The sequence below is a fragment of the Lissotriton vulgaris genome, chromosome 7 (genome assembly GCF_964263255.1).
Source record: "Lissotriton vulgaris chromosome 7, aLisVul1.2, whole genome shotgun sequence".
Taxonomy (NCBI): domain Eukaryota; kingdom Metazoa; phylum Chordata; class Amphibia; order Caudata; family Salamandridae; genus Lissotriton; species Lissotriton vulgaris.
This window is the reverse complement of record NC_141695.1, coordinates 1,497,336,994-1,497,364,888: the sequence shown is the minus strand read 5'-3', so window position 1 is coordinate 1,497,364,888 and position 27,895 is coordinate 1,497,336,994. Positions and strand designations below refer to the sequence as shown.

At 45.5% G+C, this 27,895-nt stretch overlaps 1 protein-coding gene across 1 annotated transcript in view; it reads left to right on the top strand.

The window, feature by feature from the left end:
• Positions 1-27,895, top strand: part of ERGIC3 (ERGIC and golgi 3) — a 334,632-nt gene that overhangs the window by 172,763 nt on the left and 133,974 nt on the right. Inside the window, exon 8 of the mRNA XM_086932316.1 lies at positions 19,363-19,394. Coding sequence (XP_086788442.1) covers positions 19,363-19,394 — 32 coding nt within the window. The remainder of the gene's footprint in view (positions 1-19,362; positions 19,395-27,895) is intronic.

Genomic DNA, 27,895 nt, shown 5'->3' with positions numbered 1-27,895 from the left:
AGAGGGCTGCCTCTAGCCCTGTAGATAGGTTTCTCCAGCTTTTTACACCAGTCCATTACTGCTTGTCATTCCAACACTGTGGAGGATTGGGTGACTTCCATCTATATACAAAGTCTCTCTTATCAATAATCGTGGCAATGCCCACCAATGGCTGTTCCCCACGTTGTCAAGATCTCCAATAAAGCCAGTCTGAGATATAGATCATTTGTTTGCGTCGATGATTCCAATAATTCATATTTTTGGGGCACTTACAAACCTTGTGGAAGAAGTCCATATCTGGGTCTGTTCTGCAAAACTAGGAATGTCCAGAAAGGGATCCAGCATGTTATTGTTGTCTATGAGTAAATACGTAACTATATTAACTGTATCAGCCTGGGGTGAGTGGAGATAGCAATTTTTCATGCGGTCATCCTCTCTTCCCTCCAGTTTGTGTTGTCAATGGGATCTACCCAACCCTCCCATTTCTCCCTAAGAGGCGCATAGTCATCTGAGGCTTTGTCTAAGAAGCGGTACATCTGTGAGGTGCCATCACGATACATGCATCAAGCGGATTGCATTCTGGAAGGCGTGAATGTACTGTGCGGTAACACAGAATCACATACCAAAGCTGCAAGTATTTATGGAATTGGGTTTTGGGATAAGCCAAATTGTGTTTGTAGTTACTCTAAAGACTTCATGTGCGACCTTTGCCAGACATGCCCCAGTTTTGTAAGGACAATCATGTCCCATTTCCTAAAGCCGACTCGTTGGGCATGTGCCTCAGCCACCGTCCGTACCATGGACTGCTGCTGTGTCCGTTTTTGGCACTGCGCCAGTCAGGTGTAGTGCTGAGCGCCAATTAAGGAACCATACCGTGGTAGCTTCCAGGAGGTGCTGAGGGGTCAGGGAGCCATATAATATAGTCATGGTGTCTAATTCAAGTAGGGATAAATATGATAGAGAATTCTAACCATAGATTCCTCACCTTAGAATATAACCCAGACGTCAGACTGGATCAGGAAAATCTTGAGCAATGCCTCTGTGCACCAGTAGGGGTTGGTGATTGGCTCCATATTGGTGTTGTCCATGTTGGAAGGGATGTTGCGGTGCCACCCCGGTGCTCTAACATCAGATCCTTTCTTTCCGCACCAGCAGTGCAGCTCCAGAGAACTACCTCTGCCACGTTTTTGGCCAACCTTTTTTTTACTTTTTGTCGAAGTTTCTGTTTCAGAGCTCACTCCCTCTGGCACACCATTGGGCCCCACAGAGCAGAGAAGTGCCGCGGCTGCGTTACCACCAGTGAGTTTGCCTGTTCAGCCCTCAGGATCCATTCGTGGATACAGGACAATGCCGCCTTGGGTTTCACCACCTACAATGGCTCTATTCACCAAACGCCGTCCATGGTGCGGTCAACATCACATGATGACTGTCCCATTTTCATTCATGGGGCCGCTCGCAGCCAAGCTTGGGTACTGTCCAGGCCTTACCAACCCCTGAACTTTCCTCCATTGGAGTCACCCTGTGTCCCTGAAGGGGCACAGAGGATGATGTGTATGGTCCTTTGGAGAAGGATCCTGCTGATAGGAAAAACTAGTATGAGGAGCTGGGAAATGCCACTGGCCTAGACACTTCGCCCGACAATGGCATGCTTTCCCCACTGGGTCGGGCTTTCTTGGAAGGCACATCATTTGCCACAGTGATGCGCAAGTCTGTGAAGGTCCTTGACCTTCAGCTTCCTGCTTTCGAGTTAAAGTCCTGTGTCTTGACTGAGGTGCTTTAAGCGGGTCAGGCGCCCCAGAACCATTTCTGCTCTTCATAGTCTCCTGAGGGCCTGGGTTAAACCCTGCACAGGGGCTCCTGTGCGCCTCATGATTGCTTAACTGCATCGTCCCACCCCAAGGAACCATGTCTAGTGGTCCAAGCATTCACAGGCAAAATCAACCCAAGCTTGTTCCGTGCTCCTCAGTCAGATGAGATATCCAAAGGTCTTTCTTCTTACCTTCTGTAAGAGCAGCTCTTCTTCCTCCAGTCTTGCCTGCAGGGCCGCTACTCCCAAGCATTGTGGCATTTGAACATGCAACTGCTTCCCATTCTACCTACAAAGGACTGTGCCAATGTCAATAGGCTTTGCAGGATGACTGAAATGTCGCCACATGGTGTGGAATAGATAGTCACCGGTCGGTACTCCCTTGTTAGGGCCATGGCTTTTACAGTAGCACTTCGCCACCACATTTGGTTCTTTGGGGCGGTTCAGTCATCGCTGATTGACATGCCCTTGGATGGGTCCTGCTTGCTGGGTGAGAAAGCCAACGTGGCGATAAAGTGATTTCGCAAGAGAAGGGTCACCACTGGATCTTTAGTCTTCTCTATGTCGACTTGCCCGCAACAACAGTCCTTTCCTCCCTGTCATGGCAGACGAAAGGGCAATTTTGGGCATTTCCCTACCAGCCCTACCTGGTACAACAGACAGCCCAGTACTTAAAGGGAAGGGACTGCAGAGCCCAAAGTGGATGCATGATCCATACCCAGCGAGCTGCCCAGTCCCCTGCTTCCCAGGCCTCAGTAGCCCCCAAGCCCCTTTAGTGTGCCCTCCAACCAGCAGATACATCCTGTGGGAGGCAGGATCAGACATTACTTGTCCCAATGGGCCATCATTACATCATATCGGTGGGTGCTCCAGATCGTGCAGAAGGGGTACACCCTTCCATTCATGGACTCCCCCCAACCCTTTGCCACCAATCCAAGAACGGCTGACACTTTCGCTTTGCTCCGGCAAGAAGTGCAGGCTCTCTTGACAAAGAGAGCCATCAAGAGGGTGCCCATGCCAGAGAGAGGGCGTGATTGCTATTCCCACTACTTTCTGGTACTAAAGAAGGACGGAGGTCTCAACCCTAGCTTAGACCTGCACCCTCTCAAATACTTCCAGAGGAGAGAAATTGAAAATGCTCATGTTGGCTCAGGTTCTGTCTGCCCTGGACCCCAGAAATTGGTTGGTTGCGTTGGACTTGCAGGATACCTATTTTCATATTCCTGTCCTGCCTGCCCACAGATGGTACATTTGGTTTACTGTGGGTCACAAGCACTTTTGGCCTCACCCGTGCCCCTTGGATATTCACCAAGGTATGGCAGTGGTTGCAGCACATCTTCTAGGGTCAGTTGTTCCAGTCTTCCCCTAACTCAATGGTTGGCTATTTCGTGTCCAGGATATTCAGGCTGTGATAGCTATGTTTCAGCCTCTATCCTGGATTTCGCTGAGCCTGACTTTGAGGTTGCTAGGCCTCATGCCCTCCTGCATCTTGCTGGTAAAGCATGCCTGCTGGCATATGCATGCTCTGCAGTGGGACCTGAAGTCACATTGTGCGCAGCACCAGGGGAATCTCTCTGACCTGGTCCAAATATTGGAAGGAACTTGAAAAGGTCTGCAGCAGTGGCTGACGGACCGTGATATAGTCAATGGCAGACCTCTTTCCCTTCCCCCACCTAGATTTCATAGTGGTGACAGGTGCATCACTGCTAGGTTGGGGCGGCCATCTGAGAGAGGTGGAGAACAGAGAACTCTGGTTTCCGATGGAGTCCCCGCTCCAGATAAGTTTTTTTAGAGCTGAGAGCGATACACTTGGCACTGAAAGTCTTCCTACCATCTATCAAGGAGAGGCTGGTTAGGATGTTTACTGACAACACACCCGCCCTTTGGTATTGCAAAAAACAGGGCATGGTGGTGTCATGAACTCTGTGCCAAGAGGCTCTGAGTCTCTCTACTTGGCTGGAGTGTCAGGACTTTTTCTGGGTTGTTCAGCACTTAGTTGACCCTTCTGAATGCCAGGGCGGACAAGCTCACCCGGCTGTGCCTGGGGGATCACAAATGTCATCAGCACCAAGAGGTGGCATGCACTCTTTTTATAGAGAGGGGCGAGCATTGCCTCGATCAGTTCGTCACAGCTCAAAAGCTCAGTCATTTCTTCTGCGGATTGAAGTTTCAAAGCAGCTTTCACTCTTAAATGCATTTAGTCTTGAGTGGGGTTCAGGACTCTTATATGTATTTCTGCCAATGACATTACTGCCTGAGTTTTCAAGAGGATTCAAACCGACCAGGCCCAGGTCATCCTAGTTGGCCCGGATTGGGTCTCGGAGAGTGTAGCATCCAGATCTCTTGAGCATGAGCATTGCTCCTCCGATCAGGCTTCCTCTTTTGGAGGTACTCCTGTTGCAACAACAGGGCAAGATGCTACACCCGAACCTGCACACTCTTCAACTTCTTGCATGGAGACTAAGCAGTGTCAGTGAGTGTACGATCTTCCTCCTGAAGCTTATGATGTCATTCTGGCAGCCAGGCATCCATCTATCAAATCCAGCCACGCTTGCCGTTGGGAGATGTTTAATTTAATTTTATAATTTTTAAAGGGCCCAAATCACCCCTGAAGGGGTATCTCCACGCTGTTGGAGGCAGGACAGCAGACCAGCGGAACTTAGTTGCCTAATAGTTCGGTTTTAAGGAGTTTCCTGAAAAGAGACAGATGAGCAGATTTCCGAAGGTGAGGGGATTGGTGATTGGTAATAAGGAGGGATTTTTCTCCAGAACGTAAGGACCTGTTCGTCTGGTAGGGGATATGTTTTTCAGTTAAATAGCGGGGTCCTTTGCCATTTAAGGCTTCGTGTACTGTGCAGCAGATTTTAAACGTAATTCTCTGGCGTATGGGAAGCCAGTGAAGTTGATGCAGAAGGGGGAGGGATGCTGTTCTGGCTGGCATATTCTGGATTAGCCGCAGCCAAAAGAGAGTTACAATATTCTAGGTAGCTGATAACGAGTGCCTGAACCAAGGTTTTATGCATAGACAGTGAAAGGAGGGGAATACTTTATGCAAGAGGTTCATCACATGAAAGCTGGTGCCAGCGGTAGCTGCTACCGGAGCTTTCATGGAAAGAGCCTGATCCAAACGAACACCCAGAATTTTAACCACTGTCTTAGGGGTAGGAACTATGCCGAAGTCTACAGGCCACCACTCCACGGACCAGAGTGTATGGGCATTGCCAAAAAGCATTGCTTTCATGCCATCCAAGAAACCGGATGTAGTGGACATAGTATTATAACTATAAGATAAGAAAAGTTGGATGGGGCTGAAACTAAATTCTCTGATAATCCTAGCAAGGGAGGCCACTTACATTTTAAACAATGTAGGGCTGAGACAGGAGCCCTGTGGACCTCCCTTGGTGAGCTCAATGGTACGAGATCTGTAAGGTCTGGTTAATGGTCTGAGTGCGATTTTTATTTATTTATTTTCAACGTTTTATATAGCGCGGACAAGATCTTTGCAGATATCAGAGCGCTTTACAGTAAACACGGGGTAAGGGAAACAAGCGGGAGATTAAACAAACTTGTGGGTGCAAGATAGTAATGGGTAGTAGGTGGGTAGCAAACTAAGATAGTAACCAGATAAACAACTTGTGAACGAATAGACAATAAAATAGACCGGCAAAAGCAAACTATTGGGTACAAGATAGTAGTGGGTAGTCGGTGTGTAACAAACTAGAGTAATAATCTGATAAACAACTTAGTACAATAGACAATCAGAATAAGCAATAATACAAAGTCTGTGCACAGTCTTCGGTACAACCAAAAAAGGGTTCAAGTGTGACTAGCCATAAGGATAGCTTTTGCTTCTTTCTTAAAGAGTGCAGTGGAGGAGATAAGCCTGGTTTCGGGAGGGAGGGCATTCCAAATCCTGGGTGCCATTCCTGAGAAGGAGCGCTTGTAAGTTTTTTCCTTCCGGAATCTTCGAGGTTTCAGGAGGAGATTCTTGGTGCTTCTATTGTTTCTCGAGCCTCCTGATAAAGTCAGCTTTTGAGTGAGGTAGCTGGGAGACTTGTGGTGTACAGCCATGTGTGTCATACAGGCAATTTTCAGCTGTATTCTGGCTTCAAAAGGGAGCCAGTTCAGGGATTTTAAGTCAGGGGAAATATGTGAGTGTTTTCTAGAACCAGTGATAAGTCTCGCTGCAGCGTTCAAGGAGGCTCTTAGGGGTGCTGTAGTTGATAGGGGGAGTCCACTGAGAGCCACGATTCCGTAGTCTATGCGTGGAAGGACTAGGGCTTGAACTGCAGTTTGGAAGTCCTTAGCTGGGAGGAAGGGTTTAAGTTTCCTCAGAGTGTTGATTTGGAAGTTAGCTCCCTTGGTTGCTTTGTTGATATGCTGCTGCATGTTGAGGTTGGCGTCAAGAGTGATGCCTAATGATTTCACGGAGTCCACGATGGTGGGTTGGACATTGAATGCAGTTAGGTGCTTAAGCCAGGTTTGAGTGGGCGAGATTTTCACCGGAGGTGAGATTAGAAGGAACTCAGTTTTCAGAGCATTAAGTTTGAGATGATTATCGGCCAACCATGATTGGGTGTTTTTGAGCGTAGAGTTCAGAAGTTTGATGTCTTCCGGGGATTGTAGTTTGAGGTAGAGTTGAGTGTCATCGGCGTACATATGAAAGTGTACATTAGATGCTTGGAGCAAGATGGTGAGTGGTTCCATGACTAGGTTGAACAATGTGGGGGATAGTGAAGATCCTTGAGGGACGCCTAATGAAACGGGCACAGCTGGGGATAGCACGTTGTTGATCTTGAACTTCTGAGTCCAGTGATGTAGTAAGGAAGTGAACCATTTGAGGACAGTTCCTGATAGACCCATTCTGGTGTTTAGCAGCTCAAGTAGGTTCTCATGTTTGACGGTATCAAAAGCTGAGGAGAGATCAAGTAGGATGAGGAGGCAGGAGTCATTGCGGTCTAGGATTTGGAGGGCGTCGTCAATTATGTGTGTCATGGCCATTTTCGTACTGTGTCTTGCTCGGAAACCTGATTGATGTGGGTTGAGGAGGTCAAACCGATCGATGTGTTTAGTCAGTTGGAGTTGAAAGCATTTTTCCAGCAGTTTAGCCAGGGTGGGGATATTGGTGATAGGGCGGTAATTGTTAAGGTCAGCAGGGTCAGCTGTAGGTTTCTTGAGTATAGACGTGACTTGCCCCACCTTGAGGGAGTCAGGGATGAGACCTTGTTGAAGGGAACAGTTAATGATTTTAGTCCAGAGTGGGAGGAGCAGGGGGGTGAGGTCTTTTACAGCATTCGCAGGTAAGGGGTCAGTGAGGTGATTGTTTCAAGGTGCCCAGCAGTTTGTTCATTGTTTCTTCTGAGTAGGTGTCGAAGGATGACCATGTCGCATTGTTTTTAGGTTGAGTGGAAGTTATGCCGATGGGGTTGGAGTAACGGCAAACATCATTGAGGAGATCACTTCTTATAGTATCGGTCTTTGCCTTAAAGAAGGCAGAGAATTCTTCACAGGTTGGTATATCGCTTGAGGTGATGTTTGAATGTAGAGGTTGTTCCTTGGTTTGAGTTTTGACTAGTTCAAACAATTTTCTTGGTCTATTTTTTGCCTGATCGAGCTGGAGGCTGAAAAAAGCTGATTTTGAGCGCTTGATTTTCCTAAAATAGGCATTTCTCTTCTTCTTAAGAGTTTACAGGTGCAGTGCTGATGGATCAGATCTCCAGGTGCGCTCAGCCATTCGCATGGCACGTCTGTCTTCATTGAGTCTGCCATCATACCATGGGTTTGAGTTCTTGGTGGAGACTCTTCAGCTGCAGGGGGGCGACTTCGTTGATTATTGAAGTCATAGAGTTGAGGTAGAGGTCGGTCAGAGATTGGACGTCTGATGCGCCGGTGGGGGGAAGGAGGAGACTGCAGCTGTGTGAAGGCAAGAAGTTGGGGATAAGTTTCTTGAGGTCCCTTTTCCAGATCTTGGATTTGATAGGTTGAGCCGGGTTAAGTTTGATTTTTTCGTTAATGTAGAATGTGATAATGTGGTAGTCTGACCAATCGCAGGGTTGGATTGACCCCAGTTGGGTAGAGTCCTCTTTGGCGATGATAAGGTCAAGGATAGAGCCTTTGTCATGTGTCGGGCTGTTGCAGATTTGGGTGAGGTCAAGCGCATTAAGGAAAGTTTTAAGACTATTCACCAATGCGTCTTTCTCGTTGTTCCAGTGAAGATTGAAGTCATCCAGGTAGATTTGTGTGTTCTGTCGTCCGGAATTGGCTGAGATCGTGTCCATGGGGTGTTGGGTGAAGGTGAGGTTGTCCCCGGGCGGGTGGTAAATGACATGTAGAGAGCATACATGTTTGCCCTCACTGTTGACGTCGAGGCAGATCAGTTCACAGGAGGTGAGGGAAGGGGAGGTGCCTTGAGCAAGGGACAGGTTGCTCCTAAAAATGCATGCGATTCCCCCGCCCGTCTTGCCGGACCTGTCTAGTCTAATGATGTGGTAGTTGGGGGGGACAAGAATGTCCACTATGGGTGTGGAAGATTCAGATAGCCAGGTTTCCGTTAGAATGGCTAGGTCAAGGTCCATTGTTATGATGAGATCTGCAATGTCGGAGGAGTGTCTAGGGGCTGATCTGCAGTTGAGTAGGATACATTTGAGTCTGGGGTGAAAAGGGTGGTAGAGGGTTCTAGAGAGAGGGGGACTTTTCTAAGGTTATCTGGGACGGAGCTTCTGTTGTTTTGAGTGGGGGGCCTAAGGGGATTTGAGAGAATCGTGGGTATGGAGAGGTGTGTGGTGGAAGTGTGGTTAACGGGAACTGGGCCATATGAGCGGAGGAGGGTGTGAATGTCGTGGACCGAAAGAGGATTGAGGGTGCAGCGGGGCGGTTGGTGTGGTTGCGCGCCGGGATAACGGGCCAATGTGGGGAGTGTTGAGTGAGAGGGGCAGTCTGGACGCTGTGGGACTTGTTGGACGAGGAAGTGGTGTTTGTGTGCTTAAAAGTTAGAGAACCATTGTAGAGCTCGTCCACAAATTCCTATCTCCTCCAATCTTTGAAGCAGTGTGCGATATGACACTGTGTCTAAAGCTGCAAATAAATCCAACAACACCAGCAGCACAGCCTGGTTGTTATCAAGAGAATATCTAATGTGATCTGTTACAGCTATCAGTGCTGATTCAGTGCTGCACATAGGTCTAAAACCGGACTGTGAAGGGTCCAGGCAACCAATAGACTCTATGTATTCTGTGAGTTTTTTGTCAATATAGCCTTCTAATTATTTGCTCATCAAAAGAAGAAGGGAGATCGGGCGATCAGATCAGATGCCGGGAGATTCGCTTTACGGATAGGTATTACCTGAGCAGCTTTCTACTCTAGTGGAAGTTGGCCTTCACTCGCAGATTGATTTAAAGTTTGGCAGATGGAAGGGGCAAGCTGAGTGGAAAGCAGCAAGGAAATCTTGCCTGGCACAATATCAAGAGGTGGTCCAGATTTAGACCATTTCAGCATTCCCTCAACAGTGTTCACCCGAAGAGGAGTGACGTTTTCTAAAAGAGAGGCATTATCCATGTTCAGTGGAGTTAGTTCATTTGAGATGTCACTGGCTCTAGGAAATTTATCATAAATCAAATTTACTTTTTCTTCAAAGTGGATAGTGTCACATAATGCTTGAGAAGGGAGGGTAACATCGGTGCCAGCGATGGGGTTAGTAAAAGATTTAAGAACTTTGTAGAGTTCTTTGGAATAGTTCCCTGCTTGGCTAAGTTGAGGCAATGTGGACTTTCCGAGTTATTTTAATATTCTTGTGATAAAGTGCTATAGAAATCTTGTAGGTTTCCTTCTCGTTCAGGGGTTGAGATAATCGCCATGGTCTCCTCAGCTGTTTGCAAATTAACTTCTCCTTACGCAATTCAGGCGAGTACCAGAACGCAAGCCATCTCTGAGTGTCTTTGTATTGTTTTAAAGGGGCGATGATGTCAATAGCTGATTTTAGAGCATCCTGGTAGTCTTCTAAAATTAAGTTAACATCACCTGACTCCTTTATCATAGGAGCCGTAAACTCTTCCTTAAAGGAGTCTGGAGTAATTCTGTGCCACTTTCCCCTAAGACTGTGAGTGGTCTTGTTGGAGGGACTGTCCACATAAGTGCCAGTTATCTGAAAATCAATCAGGGCGTGGTCCGACCATACTACCTGGTGAGGGGCCTTGGTGTGTATATAGGGAGAAGTTGTTAAAATTAGGTCCCAACGTGTGGCCAACAGAATGAGTGGAAATTGCAAAAAACACAATTGATGGACAGAATGTAGAATAATGTCATACATTCACCCCAGTACAAGGATCTGGGCCTAAATCCATCGTTTTTTTGCACTCCACACCACCCTGGGTTAGACACTGGCGATATGCAAATCAGCTCTGACCCTGTGCCTCATGGGAACAGTCCAGTCCGAACTACCAAGCCATGTCTTTCCCAGACCGGAATCAAGCGTCCAAGGACCGGTTTCTGGCTATCAGCCTTCATCAGCCTGGATAGCTTGACTCCAGTGGTGTGGAGAGCCTGGGACTCACGTCTGAGTATACCCAGCACACTCAGGGTGAAAATTGCAAAAAACACGGTATGGGTGGGACCAACGTTGGTCTTTTTCAGGCCCAATGAGGCCAGATCAGAAAGGAACTGAGCAGCTTCCGTATTAGAGCTATTTTCACTATGTATGTTAAAATCACCTCATAAAACAAAACGTTTAGAGGAAATAGAGTGTAATGCAATCAATTCCATCAATTTGAGAGTAAAGTCCCAAAGAGGTCCTGGGGGGGATACACTTTTTAACAGTCATGGGGCGAGAGTTCTATTTTAAAGATACTGATCTCTTTATTATCCTCCGAGCAAATCTCAATTATAGATACTTTCAAAGACTCTTTATACATAATGGCAATGCCTCCGCCCATTCTATTCTCCCTGTCAATCCTTAAAATGTGATCATTTTCAGGGAGAGCCAAAGTAATGGAGGAAGTGGAGGCGGGTTTAAGCCATGTCTCTGTAAGAAATCACAGATCAGGAGTTTCAGAGGTCAGCATATCCCATATTTCAGCAGCGTGCTTGGGCAGTGATCTTACATTGGTGTTCCATATGCCAGGTTGGCCCCCTTTCTTCACCCCAGTCAGCCTTCCTGAGACTGCCAGATCAACCCTCAGTTTTTAAGTCACCAGTTGGAACTCATTTCCTTAAGGGCTTACAGCATATGTTTCCTCCTGCCCTATTTGTAATGCCTCAATGAGAGCTTAATCTTGTTCTTAGGTTCCTCATGTCTACTCTTTCCATCTGCTCAATTCTTGTACTTTACTGCTCCTAATGATCAAGACTGCTTTTCTGGTGGCCAATCCAACAGCCAGGAGGGTCAGCAAGCTTCAAACTCTTTCTGTGAAACCTTCATATACCACCTTTTTTCCGAACAAACTGGTACTACGAACGTATGCCTCTTTCCTTCCAAAAGTGCTCAAGGAAGGCCAGCCAGAGTATCACTCTGCCAACTTTCTATGCTCCATCTGATGCTGCCAAGGAAGAGGAAAGGTTCCATCACCTAGACCCTAAAAAGAGCTCTCTTTTTACATGGATTGACCAAAGTTCACCAGGTGGACTATCAGCTCTATTTTGGGTTTGCCGCAGCGAAGAAGGGTAAGGCTGTCCTAAGGTGCACAACCTTCCGATGGATTGTGCTTTGTATCAAAATCTGCTACCCACTGGCGAAAAAACAACTGCCGAAAGGACTTTGCCCCCATTTTACCAGGGCCAAAGCTGCCACTACTGCATTAGCATGCAGGTTCCAAGTCCTGAACATTTAGCAGGCAGCTACTTGTGCATCTCTGCACATGTTTACCCAAAACTCGTGCCGTACTAGCATGACGGGCATTTTGATAGTTCGGTCCTCCAGTACGTTTTGATCCATCCAGTTCTCAGACCCACCTCCGGGGAGCTATTGCTGGGGACTTTAAAGTGAGAAATCTGCAGTTAGAAGTCTCTATTAGATAGACAAGTTACTTAACTTCTGTAAAGCCTTATCTGGTAGAGACTCAGTCTATCCGCACATCCTTCACTGACCCTCCCATCCTCCCTGTTTAATGGCCTGGGTCCTTCCCTAAAAAGATACCGCTGGGTTGTGCATGCTAGTTAATACAGGTACATTGGGTTTTTAAGGCGGCTTAGCATTTTTGGTGCCGAAACAGCCACGAAAGAAACCGATATCAGGGTGTCACGGTAGCGCTTATATGAGCACCGCAATGTTACTTCGGACGTGAATGACATGGAGCTGATCAACGTCACCTACTGGTGCTGAGGTGCTGCTCAAGATTTTCCGGATTCAGTCTGACACCTGGGGATTATGCAAAGGTGAGAAATCTGTGATTAGATAGTTTCTACCGGACAAAATGTTACCGAAGGTAAATAACTTCTGTGCCTTGATATTTTAAAACGCAGACATTGAATTATGAGAGAACTATGTTCTTGCTGTCTCCTTTATGTGAAAGAAAATAGATTGAGATAATTTAACCATCAGGCTGGATGCCCAGATGCCTTTTTGTAAAAGAAAGTCCGTATTTGGATAATGTGGCCCCAGATATACAGGGGTTTGTAAGGAAAGGTAACACATCGTTGGCATACCCATAAGCTTACCTCCATCCCCAGCCTTGAGCATTGTAGCCAATTATACTGGCTAAGGGATACATATATTTGAAAAATGGGTCCAAATCCCGGATAGGGATGTACTTGGTCTAAAATTGTCCAGTCAAAATCCAACTCCCAAGATCGATAAGCAAAATTGCGCAAGAGGCCTCGATTTGATGGAAATAGGCCAATGTGAAATGTGCTCTTTGCAAATACAGTGGCGGGTGCTATGGTTGGGTAAAAGGCCACACTGGTCCGAGTAAACTGGCAACATAAGAACCCGTAGCAACCTGTTTTCCATAGCCTTGGCAAAGATATTAACCTCCATAAGTATAAGAGAAATGCTCCGTAAGTATGAGAGATATGTGCCTGCATGAGTTGCTCTGGTTTGGAGGGTGGTTATGTTGCATATAAACACAATACCAACCAAATCTTATTGTGGTGGGAAGTTCCAGTTGTTTTGGCCTCAGTATATCGGTCAAGCAAGTGGGGCAACAATGTTTCTCGTAATTAGCGATACATTTCATTGGGGATGCATCCAACCTGGTTTATCATGATTTCATGTCTTGTAGTGTGTCCCCTATCTCCTCTAATAAAAGGTGTTAGTCTAACTCCATTCTGAGGGAATGCATCAGAGAGGAAAGTGGGTACTCTCAGTAAGGAGTTAGTCTCTTTGCAGAGTTATCATTGTTGGGGGGGTGTACAGTGTTTGATAATAACCAGCAAATGTTGCAGCAATTTCACTCGATTTACAGAGTCATCGTTCCAGATGAGACAAGGATTTCTTGGATGACTCCCGATACATCACTCTAGTGGCTAGCCAGTCGAGTGATTTCTCAGATTTTTCCGCCCATACACAAACTTTCCTAGTTGTTGCCCTCCAGTAATGCTGGGGCTTGTCTAGGGACATTTGCGACAGTGAGGATCTGTCTTGCTCAAGTTTGCGATGGGTGGTCTGTGATGCCTCCCTTAAAAAGTGGTGATCTAACATCAAAATTCAAGTCTCAAGTACAACCAATTGTCCCTGTTTATCTTGTTTCTTACACTGAATCTAGGCCTTGGCCTGGCTTCTGATGGTAGCTTTCTTAGATGCCTGCAGTGTGCCTGCCGTACCCCCAGATCCCTGATTTAAATCAAAGTAGGATAGTAGCTCTGTTGAGAGGAACTCCAAGCAGACATTGTCAAGTAGGTCCCAGGCATTGAGACCCCAAATATGATGAGGTTCAGTAGTCTGTAATCCTAACCTGATAGTAATCGGGGAGTAAACGTAGATGTCTCTCTGAAGGATGTTAGCCACCGTCTTATGGAGAATGTCTTCCGAGGGGATGAGAATGCCTATCCGGGTGCTAGTTTTTGTGCCAGTGAGCCGCCACTGAGCCATCCTTATCTTGGGGATGCCATATTCACCAGGTGTCCCACAGTCCCAAAAAGGATGTCCTGTCCTGCAGCCGCTTAGCCCTCCCTGTCTTTTTAGTCATATAAATTCCAGTGAAGTCTGACTTTGGGCTTGGAGAAGCATTAAAACCTCTGCCAATCACAGTGATTCCTGGTGGGAAGTTCAGTGCTACAGCTTCAACAGCCTCACATGTGGAAAACGGAAGGCATGTATACACTGAGTAATCTGTGTTGGTGTCTGCCCTTATGTATCTACCTTGTGGGTCAGGGGATATTGTATAGACCACAAACGCGAAAGTCCTATGCAATAGGATGTCCACACCCCTGGAGGTTTTGGCACACCCAGCATGGAAGGCTATCATACCAAAATCGTCCCAGAAATTAACACCTCTAGCCTATCAAATGGGCCCCTTTGATATTGTCATTCAAACTATTGATGTTTCAGGAAATAGTTACGAAATCAGACATGGGGGATCAAATTTGGGGGTTTGATCGGGTCTGTATTTTCCAGATAGCCAGTTCTTGAACGAACAACGCTTGCTGGGCTTTATCATCAGATGGGGTTCAGACGTCTTATCATGGATACATAGGGTATTGACCTGAAACATTAACTTAATGCATGGGTTAAGACCCCACCCTCCAGCATCCTCCTTCCCCTCACTTCCACCCTAGAAGTATCTGTTGCCCAACAAAACCCCTCTACACAAAGCAGCCTTACAACTCCTGCAGGACATTAGTATGTGGAACTCCTCTGCTATGCTGCTCTGTCAGTCCTCTGCTATGCTGCTCTGTCAGTTGAGTCCACAGGGACAGCTAGTGGTTCATTATTATCATCAAAAACAGTCAGTGCAAGGGTGGTTTTTATCCACGGCAGAGGATTCTGAGGTTACCCTGCTGTGCCCTCAGGTTTTAAGGGAATAGGTTCTTCCCTTAGGTTTAGGCCCCAACACATCTAGGGACAGGCAATCCTGCTGTCCCTAGGAGCCCTGTTATGGAGGTTTGTCGTTTCCTGAGTGCTTACTTTTCATCTACCCTCTCCCATGTTGCCTCTGATGTCTCAGAAAAATGGGATCTAGAATTATGGACAGCCCTGAATTTGGCTGGGAAGAGTAGTATGTATTGTAAGCTCATGGGGGGGGGATCTGTGGCCCTGATTAAAAAAACGTAAGTCTCTCCCGGGGTGGGCCAGGGGCCAGGTGTGTCGCGTATTTTTTAGGGTAGGATGAGGCCCCCTCCCCAATCATCTGAAAAGGCCCCAGACGCCTGTCCCTGGAGCCATTTGAATAATTATGGGGAGTGGGGTGTGCAGCCCCTCTCCACAAACCTCTCAAAGCTCCTGGGGATGCCATCCCTTGGAGCCTGTAATTTGTTTGTGTAGGGGACAGTACAGCTCCCCTCCTGAGCCATTTTTAGGCCTCTGGGAGCCCATGCTCTAGGCTGATTCATTTTGTGGGGGTGGAGGGGTCAGTGCGGCCCCCTCTCTGAGTCTGTTTAGGGTTGGGGGCCGAAGTGCTTTTTTAAAATGAATGGGCGCTGTGCTGGTCCCCCTTCATGGGACATTGAAAGGCCCTGGGGACTCCATTCCCCAGTCCCATTTTCTAATTTAGGGAAGGGGAGTCGTGCAGTCCCCCCCCCCCCCCCCCCCCCCCCCCCCTTACCAAGCCTCCGAGAGGCCTCTGTGACACTATCTGCCGGAGCCTGAACCAAGCAGAATCCCAGTGACTCTCTCAGGCAGGGAACACAACTTTCCTCCTTCCTGGTGTGAGCACAGATATAAATACTCCCCAGGTAGGGAGAAAAGGAACATAGCCAGCTTCTTTCTGCACCCAGGATGGCTGCTGACTGGGGGTCCTTCAGAATCAGTATCATTGCTATCACAAAACACGTACCCACTGGAAATCATGATGCAGTACATTAGTTATGTCAGGCTGTAATATAATAACCAGATGTTGTGAAATTAATCTCAGAAATTTTTCAGAATGTGTGTTTAACCGTACTATAGGGATCAAAAATTCCTCGATGCTTGTGGTCAGTAATAACTATGTAGTACTGAGAGGTTTCACCTACAAATAATTATATTGCATGATATGAGAGAACTTCTTCGTGTATAGACCAGTTTGAAAGCTCAGTATTGTATTTCCTAATACCAAGCACACCATTTGCTTTACCAGACTATAATTGGCCTGACTCTGCGCTGGCTGTTGTTTAAGGGATACTGGTGTATGAAACGCAACTGCAAACTGTTTTTAAGAATTGTTTTAATTACGTTTTTAGGGAAAGACTACACAGCTAAAAGGCTGCTTACCCGCGCTTTAAAATCATGTCAGCTCAGCCGCTGTTTTAGCGGGATTCAAAGCCCTTCAATTTTAGCATCAGTGCCATTTTGGGTGAGGGGTTTAGACGATACTCGCCCTTTCTCAGCGCCATTTTGGAGTGTGCTCTAGTGGTGGGCTGACTGCACTTGCTTGCCTATTTATGAGGGGCAATGCAACCGTTGGCGCGCAGCGGGCGCGCCAACGGCGTGCCGGAGGCGCGCCAGAGGTAACCCCGTCTGCGCCCGTCTGCGTTCCAGATGCGCTCAGTGCCAGCCACGCTGCCCATTTCGACAGAGAACAAGATCGAATGATATATAACCTCGAATTATATATAACAGCTGATGAATATAGGTAAGAGGGAGAGTAAAGGACACCATCACCCGCCGCATGCTATGGGCCACGTGAAAAAGCCCCTTAACTACGGACTGATTAACAGCAGATCGCTAGTTAAACACCACCTGAAGGTGTTCTGATAGAAGATATGAATCTGGATTTACTATTCCTAATGGAGACGTGGACTAGCGTCGACTCTGTGGTAGAAATGGGACTCGCCTGCGCTGAAGGTTATAAAATACTTCACAAACCGAGGCCGGCGGGCAGAGGAGGAGAGGTGGGAGTGATTTTTAAGGAAGAGAGGAATTTTGTGCCACTAAAGATAGATGATGTCATAGGGATCGAACTCCTGGGCTTCTCGCTGCAGGAAGCTAGAGGCAGCCTAATTACAGGAATGATCTGTTCTAGACCCCCAGGATACAATACTCAATATCAAACACTCTTAGACACCATTACTAACCTGACTCTAACTCACTCCAGAATGATCATACTGGGAGACTTCAATCTGTGGGATAACGGGAGCTCAGGCAGACACCTGAGAGATTTGAGGCACATATGTGTGAATCTTAACCTACAACAACTGGTAAAACAATCTACTGATCAAGGGGGGCATGCTCTAGACCTCCTGTTTGCCAAATAGTCAAAGACTGAAGTGATACATATAGTACCACAAAGCTGGACTGATCACTATTTAATCCATTTTAACATTCTGTTACCCTGCTCAGAGGATAATACTAATAGTCCGGTGACATACCGGAAAGTAAGGGAGTGGGCGAAATTAGGAAGAAATAGGACCCACCCGATTTTCCCAAATGTAAATCACTTTGCCCCCACCGCTACAGTAGAGGAAAATTACAAAATATATTGTAACCACATAACTGACACCTTGGACCAGTTAATCCCGGTAATAAGGCTCAAAAATATAAACAAAACCACAGCCCCCTGGTATAATGAAGAATTGAAACAACTACGTATGTCATGTAAGAAAGCTGAGAGGAAATGGAGAGCTAGATAAGAAAGTACTGACATCATCACAGGCTAAATATAAGGAGCTTATCTTAAAGTCTAAAGCAGACATTTATGCTAACTCCATTTTACAAGTGTCCAACAGTACTAAAGTTCTTTTTAAGATCTTCAAGGACCTCTCTACCCCGACTTGTATGAGCAACAAAGTGGCTGCATCGCAGAAACTTTGCAATGAGATTGCCTTCCATTTTAAAGATAAAATTGCCAAAATTGTCTGAGACTTCCATCCTAACAATATTGGTGACCAGGATAATCTTGCTCAGAAGTCGGATGTGGAACTGAGGCTGACAACCTCTTTGGACAATTTCCAAACCCTCATTGGACCCTACAATTCCAGCAAGTTTTAGACCAATCTCCCTTCTGCCATATCCGATTAAAATCTTGGAAAAGACAGTAAGCAAGACTCTATCGTGCTATTTAGAGGATAATCAACTGCTGGATAGGGACCAATTTGGGTTCCGCCCAGGTCACGGCACCGAGACAGCTCTGGCAACTGTGTTGGGCAATCTCCGAATGCGAGCCGACAACGGGAATGCCACTGTTTTAGTTCTTCTCGATATGTCGGCCGCATTTGACACGGTGAGCCATTCAATATTGGTGGAGAGACTGGGGAAGATAGGGGTGAAAGGACGGGCTCTACAGTGGTTACAGTCCTACCTATCGGGTAGACAACAGGTGGTGACCATGGCACCATTCACCTCTAGCAAATCTCCTGTAGTCCTTGGGGTACCGCAGGGCTCTGCCATCAGCCCTATTCTTTTTAATATCCATCTGCAGCTCCTGTTCCTCATTATTAAATCGTTTGGAGTCGACCTGGTCAACTACTCTGAAGATACTCAACTGTTTTTTTTACCTGGAAGGGAAACGCGCAGTATCCATGGATATGTTCCAGGAGTGTATGCGTCATATTTCTGTCTGGCTCAGGAGAAACTCTTTGCAGTTTAATCGAGGGAAAACAGAGGTTTTGTATTGCTCATCTGCTCAGATGTCTAAGCACATACCACTGGAGTTTAGGCTCACCCCCGAGGAGGAGGAGGAGGAGGAGGAGGAGGAGGAGGCGCCTTGACGCCCATTGGGCAAAGTTTGCGCATGCCAAAACTCATTTCATTCATTCATTCATTCAACCTCTGGTCCCAGTCAGTATGGTGCATAATTTAGGGGTCTTAATAGATGGCAATCTCCAAATGGAGTCGCAGGCAAACAAAACCGCCAGTGTGGGCTTCTCTTTGATGCGCATGTTAAGTCAGATTCTCCCACTACTACCAAAGGACTCACGTTCCCTTGTAGTGAGGAGCATAGTGCTGAGTAGGCTGGACTACTGCAATTCCCTGTATCTAGGAGCACCACAGTACATCTTTCAGGGGTTGCAGAGAGTCCAGTCTATGGCAGCAAAGTTGGTGCTAAATAGGCGACTTAGGTCTTCTACTAGTCTTCTACTACCTTGGCCTTGAGAGACCTTCATTGGCTGCCTATCAAGGAAAGGGTCCATTTTAAATCGCTCTGTATGGTATACAGAGCGGTGCATGATCTGGGCCCAGTTCCACTGCAGGAGAAGTTCACCTGGTACCATCCCAAGAGGCAGCTTCGCTCCTCTAGTGCAAATTTGATGAGGACTGATTTTTAACTTTAATACTCTGGTCTGCTCGTATGATGGTCACTTTCAAGTCTAAGCGCCAGGATACCCGTAGGGTGGTAGTCTGCGCTATATAAAAATCTTTTACAATTTACATTTTCCATATTTTTTTATAATGTATGTGGAAAGGTGTATTATACAAAATTGTTCCTGTTCATAAATTGAATAGTGTGGTTATTAGATTCTGAAGGTATTGCTTCATTTTTTAAAAACTTGTTTTCTCTTTTCTATTACAGTTCATGACCTGCAGAGCTTTGGACTTGATAATGTAAGTATGCTGCTAGTACCATATGTAACCTTATTTAATTATCAACATGTTTTTGTTTTTAATTTGCAACTGAACTAGAATCGTTTGCTTTACCTCCTTTATCAAGTAGAGACAGCTAGCCGTAGATTCCTTAACTTGTGAATTCTCCCCAGGCGTCAGACTGGATCCGGAAATTTTTCAGCAGTACCACTGCACAGTGGGTACGGTGTTGTAAGGCTCCGTGATGACGTTGACTCCGGTTGTGACGTCATTGGAGTGATGTAAGTCCCCTCCGGTGCGGGGACATCAGATTCTTCTTTACTACGCTGTAATGCGGATCCGGGGAAGCGTATTTCTGGCCATTTTTCAGTCTCCTGTGACAGTTTTGACCGTTTTCTTGTCTGAAACAGTGTGCCAGCTCTCTATTCCTTTGGGTTTAAAACCTGTGGGTCTTGTGCTCGACAGATGTTGAGTACAGATCCTCATTTCATATGCATGTGGTGCCTGAGTGAGCACCATGGCACTGAAGAATGCAGCGCCTGCCAACAGCTGAAACCAAAGTCATTGCGGGAGCGGTGAATGAAGCTCCCGGTTGCGCGGTTATCGAAGACTTCCAGGTCTCTTAACCCCTTCCATGCTGATGACGGCCCCCATCCGTCATGCATTACAGTGCTCGTGTGCTGATGACGGCTGGGGGCCGTCATAAAGCCATTGATACTTTAAAAGCCTAGCACACGAGGAAAATCGGCCCAGCATGGAAGGGGTTAAACGTCGGGCGACTGCGGTTCATCAACTGAGCCGTTCCAGAGGTCGTTCTCGTGGGCGTCGCTCTCCATCCAGTGAACGGCAGAAGAGGTCCAAGTCCCCATCTACATCCCACGGTAATGGTAGTCGTAAGCAATCGAAGTTGCAGCCCTCGGGGGTGCGACTCGGACCCAGATGGAAGAGTATTAAGAAGCACTTTATGTCCTATTCAGGTCCTCACCTTCCACTGGACCACCTTCGGGCCCCAAAGAGGTGACGGGTGCAATGACTACTTCTTTGCTGACTGGTCCATCCTCGACGGCAGATAGGCCTTTGGACACTGCGATGCTGGTGCACAGCCATTCAGAGTTCACATCAATGGTGTCGACTGACTCTGGGATTACTGTGGTTGTTCCTCAGGGATATGTTTAGATGGCGCCAGAAGACTCTGAACTGAAGTCGGTGCACAAACCTGCTGAAAGTTAAAAGGCATCAACATCCCCTCAGCTCGTTTTGTTGGCACCTTTCCACTTTCTCATCCCGAGGTCGTTATGGCACCATGTCAGCGTCGATCAACATCGTTTACAGAACCGATAATTCATGGTTCTGTGGGTGAACAGTTTGTGGAAGGAAATGAGGAAGGGGTTCCTTTTGTGCATCCAGTGCATACAGATCCACCTACGATAGATAGCTGGATTTCCGAGTTAGGCAAAGCAAGCTGGTTAGAGTCATCACCGGATTCAAGCCTTCAATCACCCCCCCTCCGGCCTTGCCTTGGAAGCCTATGTTAAAAAGAGTGGCTATTGTTCTACATTTGCCTTCGGTGGAGAAATCTACAAACCTCCTCATTGAGGTTCTTCATCTGGGTCAGTCAGGGACTGGGCCAGGGCCTCCCTTTTGTGAGGCATTATATGATATTTTACTGGGGGCAGGGGCTAGACTTCAAACTTGTCATCTGTGTACCGTACTATTGCCCACAAGCACCATCCTGCCCCTGATGATACTGCTTGCTGCCTTCGTCAACCGGCACAACCCAGTTTTGTGATTCAGGTCGCTACAGCTTCCCAATATGTGTATAGTATTCCTCATATTCCTATTGATTCCCGAAAGCAAGACTCTTGTGGAAAACGTATGTTTTTTGTTTCTAAGTGCGGCTTTACGTTCCAGTAACACAAGTAGCATTCCTGGACGTTTTTCTCATTGCTAATGGGATTAGTTGCGGCAATATTTGCCATAGTTTCCAGAGGCTAATAGGAATTAACTGAGTCATTTGATTTTGGATGGGCAACAGGCGGCTAGGTTAATCATTAGTTGTGGAATGAACACCACTGATTGGATTGGTTGTGCCATGGCGTCTTCCGTGGCTTTACGCTGAGGAGCTTTCTTCATTCTGCTAGATTATCAGAGGCAGCCAGTTGGCTTTAATTGACATGCAGTTTGATGACATTCATTTGTTTGATGCCCATGCAGGTGTCGCTTTGTGTAGGTTTAGGAACATTTGAGGTGGCTCAGACCCTTAGCCCTGTGCCCTTCTTTCAACTTTTTCCAGTTTTTTTAAAATTTTTATTCTTTTTCTTGTAATCAGCAACAACAAGGCATAGTTCTTCCAGATGGTATACATACTCATTAAAAACCAGCAAAATATGTTCCCAATACATTGTTACATTGATAATCGATACACCATATTCGTAAACAGTACCCCATATGTCATATATGCCACCCTCCCTAGAGTTCAGCTTCCAAACTTTCATCTGCCTATTCTTGCGGTGATTCACAGATATTTCCCCTGAATGTATGCCCCCCAGATCTTGCTCCATTTTCGGGGACAACCGCGATTAATGAATACCATTCTCTCTGTTACCATTGCCGTGTCCATATCTTTACACGATGCGGTGAGTGTTGGTACTTCTGCTGCCCTCCATTTCTGCACAATTTTGCGTTTAGCAACCATTATCCCCAGCGTGGTCCAGTCTTGCGCAGGATGAGTGAGGTCATTTGTTTTCCTGTATTTTAAGGGAAAATATCTTGCGTAGAAAGCTTCTCTTGGTTTGTAATTTGGCTCAAAACTGCAATATGGCATGCTTTTTGCAGTGTACCGTCGCAGGATATGGTGTTCTTGTCTTTGCAGGTCTTATTTATAGGAGTAGTCTTGCTGTCAATGACAGGTTGTCTTTCTTTGAGAACTTACGTGGGTTTTTTTCCTACCCATAGATAGGTTTTTCATTTATCGCTACTGAGGAAATCCTCACTCAAGAGATTTTATTCTATGGTTTCTTTCTCATGTGAGATTGATTACCTGTGTTACCTGCTTGTGGAAGCATTTACAATAGGCTTAATACTTTTTACTTTCTCTAAGTGTGGGTGGGTTCCTGTTGGTGCAGGACTGGACCTTTTATTTCATTGGGACTTTAGTTTCTTGGTCCATAGTTTCTGTTAACTTCTTGTCTTAATTCAGCAAGTGGTATCCCTTAAATGTGACGGTACACAGCATTTAGTTCTCTTCTTTTGAAGCGTCTTTCCTCTGCTTATGTGGGGGTTAATTTTCTTCAAACATTGCAGGTTGCGACTTATTTATTCTTGATGCCTTTCATTGGTATGGCATCAAGGAATTCCTATTCCTATAGGGTTGCCATGCTCCTCCTGTAGGATTAAGGTGTATCCATCAATGTGGATTTTGAGTGTCTCTTACACCTACGTGGTTTGTGTTTTATTATGGTTGATTTTTTTTTGGGAAGAAACATTTTCTGGTGTTTTTCTTTTGAGAACATGTTACACTTAACACTGTTAAGTTTAAAATACTAGGTTGGGAGGTGCTGGCAATTACCATTTTTTGTGGGTGGACGTTTTTCCCTTCCTTCTTTGAGTGATCCTCATCTGATTTCCTGATGTGCTAATGCTATCTAGTCGTTTGACGGAAGGACTCTTTCTGATCTCTTTCTTCAGTGTTCTGCTATTATGTCCTGTTTTGGAGCTCCAGCTCCTTTCTTTTTTTAGAGTGCATACTTCCATTATGTACAGGCAGGTTTTCTGATTGTACATTATGAATATAATTCTGCTCTTTGGAAGTGTTCAGAGTATGTAGCAATATGTTTGTTTGTCTCTGGTTAGGAGACAGTGAGTGTATGCCTTATATGTATGGGGTCCGTATATTGGCATACATATTCATTGGGCTATGATTGTGCAGATTTACTTAGGTGTTTTGTACATATGTGAATACACATATTTCTGTCAGATGTATATCTATATATTCGTTACTTTTCTTTTGGGATACAGTTGGTATTGGATTTTAGATACGTCTTTTGTAGCTTGCAGCTTATTTATATATGCTGTTGTTCTTCCATTCCACCTCTGTGGGGTTACATGGTAGATGAGCCTCTTAGTTCGCTCTAGCGGTCATTCTTTTTATTCAAGGATACATTTTGATTTTAGCAGTCCGTCTGCTTATTTTTTTGTCTGTCAAGACAGTTCAATGGATACTTCTTTATTCATGTTCCGTCATTACCTTGTTTAGTAATCCCTTATCTGGGGGTCTCTCAGACTCATGGCCCTTATATTCTGTCAGTGTTGTTACATATGTCAAAATATGACTATCCATCTTCAGCTGTGATTATGACGGTGCTTTCATTATGCCACATTTTTGTGTTAGACACCATTGTTCTAAAAAACACAGTGACTGTGGCATTTTTCACTCTGGTCATCCTGTTCCTGCTGATATCCCTCTAGATCAGCGGTCCATTGTGAGTCCCTAGTTCTCACTGTTTTCCTATTGAAAACCTTACATTGAATTGCCGTTCGTTTCACCTTCAGACTTCCTAATCCATGGTTTCACTTCTCCTTTGGGTCATGTACTTGCTGGTACCGCTGATGGTTGTGTATGGATGAAGCTTGTTCTCCTTTTCTGTAGCCACATTTTGCTGTGCCTACAGGAGATCTCACTTTACTTACCCGTGCTGGTCTCTTTTTAGGTTAGACCGTCTGGTTCTTCTGGTCTAAGGGTTCTTTTACCGTTTGGGTATTGAATACTATTGTCTGACTGAGTTTTGTTATTGTTTCCCTTGAAGCATCGGCATTTCTGTGCCTGCAATTTGTTTTCTATTTACATTGTCTGTGATCATTACCACGTTTTTCCATCTAATTCCTACTTATGTCTTGGTTAATTTCGACCAGTTGTTTCTCTTGACAACTTTCGTAGAATTAATTTGCAGACCCTCTTCCGAGTGGATATAGCTATGGTATGGTTAAGGAATCTGCGGCTAGGTGTCTCTATCAGATGGAAAAGTTACTTACCTTCAGTAACAATGTTTCTGGTACAGACATAGTCTAGCTGCAGATTCATTAACGCCCTGCCCATCCTCCCTGCTCTAAGAACATCATATGATGTAGGGGTTATTCCCCTTTTTTTAGTACTGGTTTTAATCTCCAGTTATCACTGTTTTGTGTAGTGGTATGACTTGCCAAACCATGTAGTCTTGCCTTTTAGGTCTTGTTCTGGTATCACCATACCATTTGTTTCCATTAGGGAGTGAAAGGTGTTCTCTTTTGCAAGGCTGGTTTATACATCAGTGCACAAGGTTTCACGTAGATTTTGCTTTGGTAATTCATTTGGTTCTTGACTTTAAGTCATTGGCTGGTGTTGCAATTCCATTTATTGCTAATTTATAATTATTGTTTCAAAGATTTTTCGATCTTTTTGGCACAGTGTTTCCACAGCCAGTTTCTATGGTGGCTCCGAGTTCTGGCACAGAAGGTTTTACAGAAGAAACTGACGTGCCGGAGGAGACTTGTATGGGTCCACTGACCTCACAACTGGAGTCAATGTCATCACAGAGCTGTAAGACGGCGTCCCCCGGTGCACAGAGGTACTGCTGAAACATTTTCAGACCCAGTCTGACACCTGGGGAGAATTCACAAGAGAAGTAATCTGCAGCTAGAGCAGACTTTCTCTACCCGATACATAGTTAACAAAGGTAAGTAACTTTTCCTTTAGGAGCCTTGTGTTTTCGTCTTCTCATTGGTATTAATTCCTGAAGGTTCAGAGTGGGCATTCTTTTCGCAGCTGACTTCTCTGTTAACTGTTTATAAAGCACAAGCACAAGCGAGTACTACTCTAGGTACAAGAGTAACCTGGTAATTTTTTTTTGTTTTTAATGAAGTTCAGCAATTCTCTGCACTCTGAATTGTTTTAGCTTCCTCGCAGAATCTGGTTGGAGAAGGAAACCTGATTTCTCTGAACAGAAACAATAGGGAGGAATGATGGCAACTTTGGAAGTGTTTGATGATTAATCTGCAAAGCTGAAAAAGATTTCTCGACCCTATGAAAGCTATTGTTGTGCGGATCATTACAAGCATCACAATCTCAGGGTGGCAACATGCACATAGAAATATCACGTCAATGTTGCTCCTCTGAATGGCAAGAAAGTGCAGTCTCTGTTATGCGTAGTCTGCCATCTGTGTTGACTTAAGATAGTCACAAGGCTGGAAAAATGCAATTTCCATATTTACAAGATGGTGTTTATATGGCATTGTCTCACTTATGGGAGAATTCCTGGACCTGTCAAAGGTCTCCGCTATTGTGGCCTGACCAACTCCTCAATGTTTTGGAAACTTACAAGATTTCCTGGAATTCTGCAGTTTTTGAAAGCTTATTACCAATGTTTCACGAACCTAATGCCTATCACATCGATATTCAATAAAGGAGTGCCGTACATGGAGTTTGGGGGTCGCCACAATTGCAGCTTATAGAACATGTGTTGCTCCACCAAGGGCCATATCTGGCATACTTTCCCTGTTTGCCACATGGCGCACCTTTCAAAATATGCCCTGGGCGCCAAAAGGGACAGTGCACCGTATTATAAAGAATGCGCAGCCTCCAGGACAGCCGCAAACTTGTGCTTTCTACAGGGCAGTTTCAAAGCTGCTCCGTGTTTCACAGTGCAGGCGGCACGCCACCTGAACTTTGATGAGGGGCGGGAGATCCACTTGCAGCCGGGTGCAGTAAATGACTGCACCCGCCTGCAGGAGGATGCCTTTTGGGGGGTCCATAGGACCACCCCCTTTCTCCCCTCTAGAGGGCTAACACTTACAACGCGCCTCATAAGGGTATGTTTGCATCTGCACCCACATCCCTAATACAGCACAGAGGCAAAGTAATTTGCTCATTTTTATGGCCACACCTCTATGCAAATGAGGGAACACCCTCTCATGTTAGTGCTGGCGCTACCTATGGACCAGCACTATCAGTGTTACAGAAGGGGATCCTCAAGTGTCTACAGCCCCTTCTGTAATACCATTGTACCCAGAGGGTGCACAAAGTGGGCATATATGCCAGTTATGTCCACGGGGCACAATGTATAATACGACCCCTGAATTTGGATTTTATCACATTTTTAGCCTAAACACAATCCCAGACTTTCGAAATCCTAAAACCTAATTCTTCATAAAATTGAATTACACAGTGAAACTTTAGAATAGGGTTCAGAGGCTGTGTGGTAATGAAAGCAGCTTTCAGTTGTCTGCTGTTTTCTCAGCAAAGCAGGTCTTCTAGATACACCATAGTCTTTCGTTTTTTTCAATATGTATGACAGTGGTGCTCCTATGGTGATACCTATTTTTATGTGATGTTGATTTTATCACATTTGGATGACCAAATTGAAGAGCTGAAGGCTTAACCGGTGCTGGCATTGGGGATGGATTTTTCTCAGCTGAAACGTCATCTTTGAGGAGCAATGATTTCTCAGAGCCCCAACATTAGATACATGATAACTGCTTATTAAGAGTCACATTGAACTATCTAGAGTAGACCAAAGGTCCACCTATATTCCATGAAATTTAGTATGAGATGAATATTATCTCAAGGTTAACATTTGAGTCTAACCACTGCAGTTAAATGCTAGGCACTGGAATTTGATGATTCTTATCTTACAGGTCACTCGTGCTCTGACTAGACTTAAGCAGTGCGTCAGAGGTGTACGTGGTGGACTTAGATGACTCGAGTCTAGGAGTTTCTTGCTTTCTGAAAAGTGAGTGATCTGGTAAACAGCAAGGATTACGTATGCCACTTGAAACTCTACCTTGTACCTGTAATACATTTGCCATTTGCAAGGGATTTAATTGGATAACTACACAGCATAACAGGAATTTCACACATCTTGCCGTAGATGTCTACTTGTCGAAGACAGCTTATCTTTTGGAATGTAGTGGTGTCATCTACCTTAATCTTACTGTGTTTGTTTATTCAAAATGTTTTTGGTTCGAGGAAAGTTGGATTTGCTCCAATAGTGGGGGTTTGGGTCGTTTCAATTTGGGAGGAAGAAGCGTTTTCTCCATTGGGGGTTTGCAGTTGATCTCCAGGAATTGAAAGATCCTTTTCAAGGGCATCTGAACAGCTATATATGGGACTCATACTATCACCTACATACCAGTGGAAACGGGGAGCTCCAGTGTCTAAACCTGTGTCAGTTTCTGCTGTTTTGCCTACTCTTCGCTGTCCTTATTTGACATGTTCTTGTTTGCTACATTTTCATAAATAAGGTTTGTTTTGGTATTTTTTGAAAACGTCCAGAGTTTTTATGAATTTCATTTTTCCATAATTATGAACTCCGTATGTGAGTCTTGTAGTGAAATTCCTGAAAGAACATCATAACTTCTTCAAATGTAAATGTAAATGTAGACGTATTTGTAAAGCGCACTGATACCCCGGCAAGCAGTGTGTCCTGGCGCTGTACTCATACCGCTAGGGAACCCGTCCTGGCTTTTCCCCGTGAAATGTCCACTCCTGG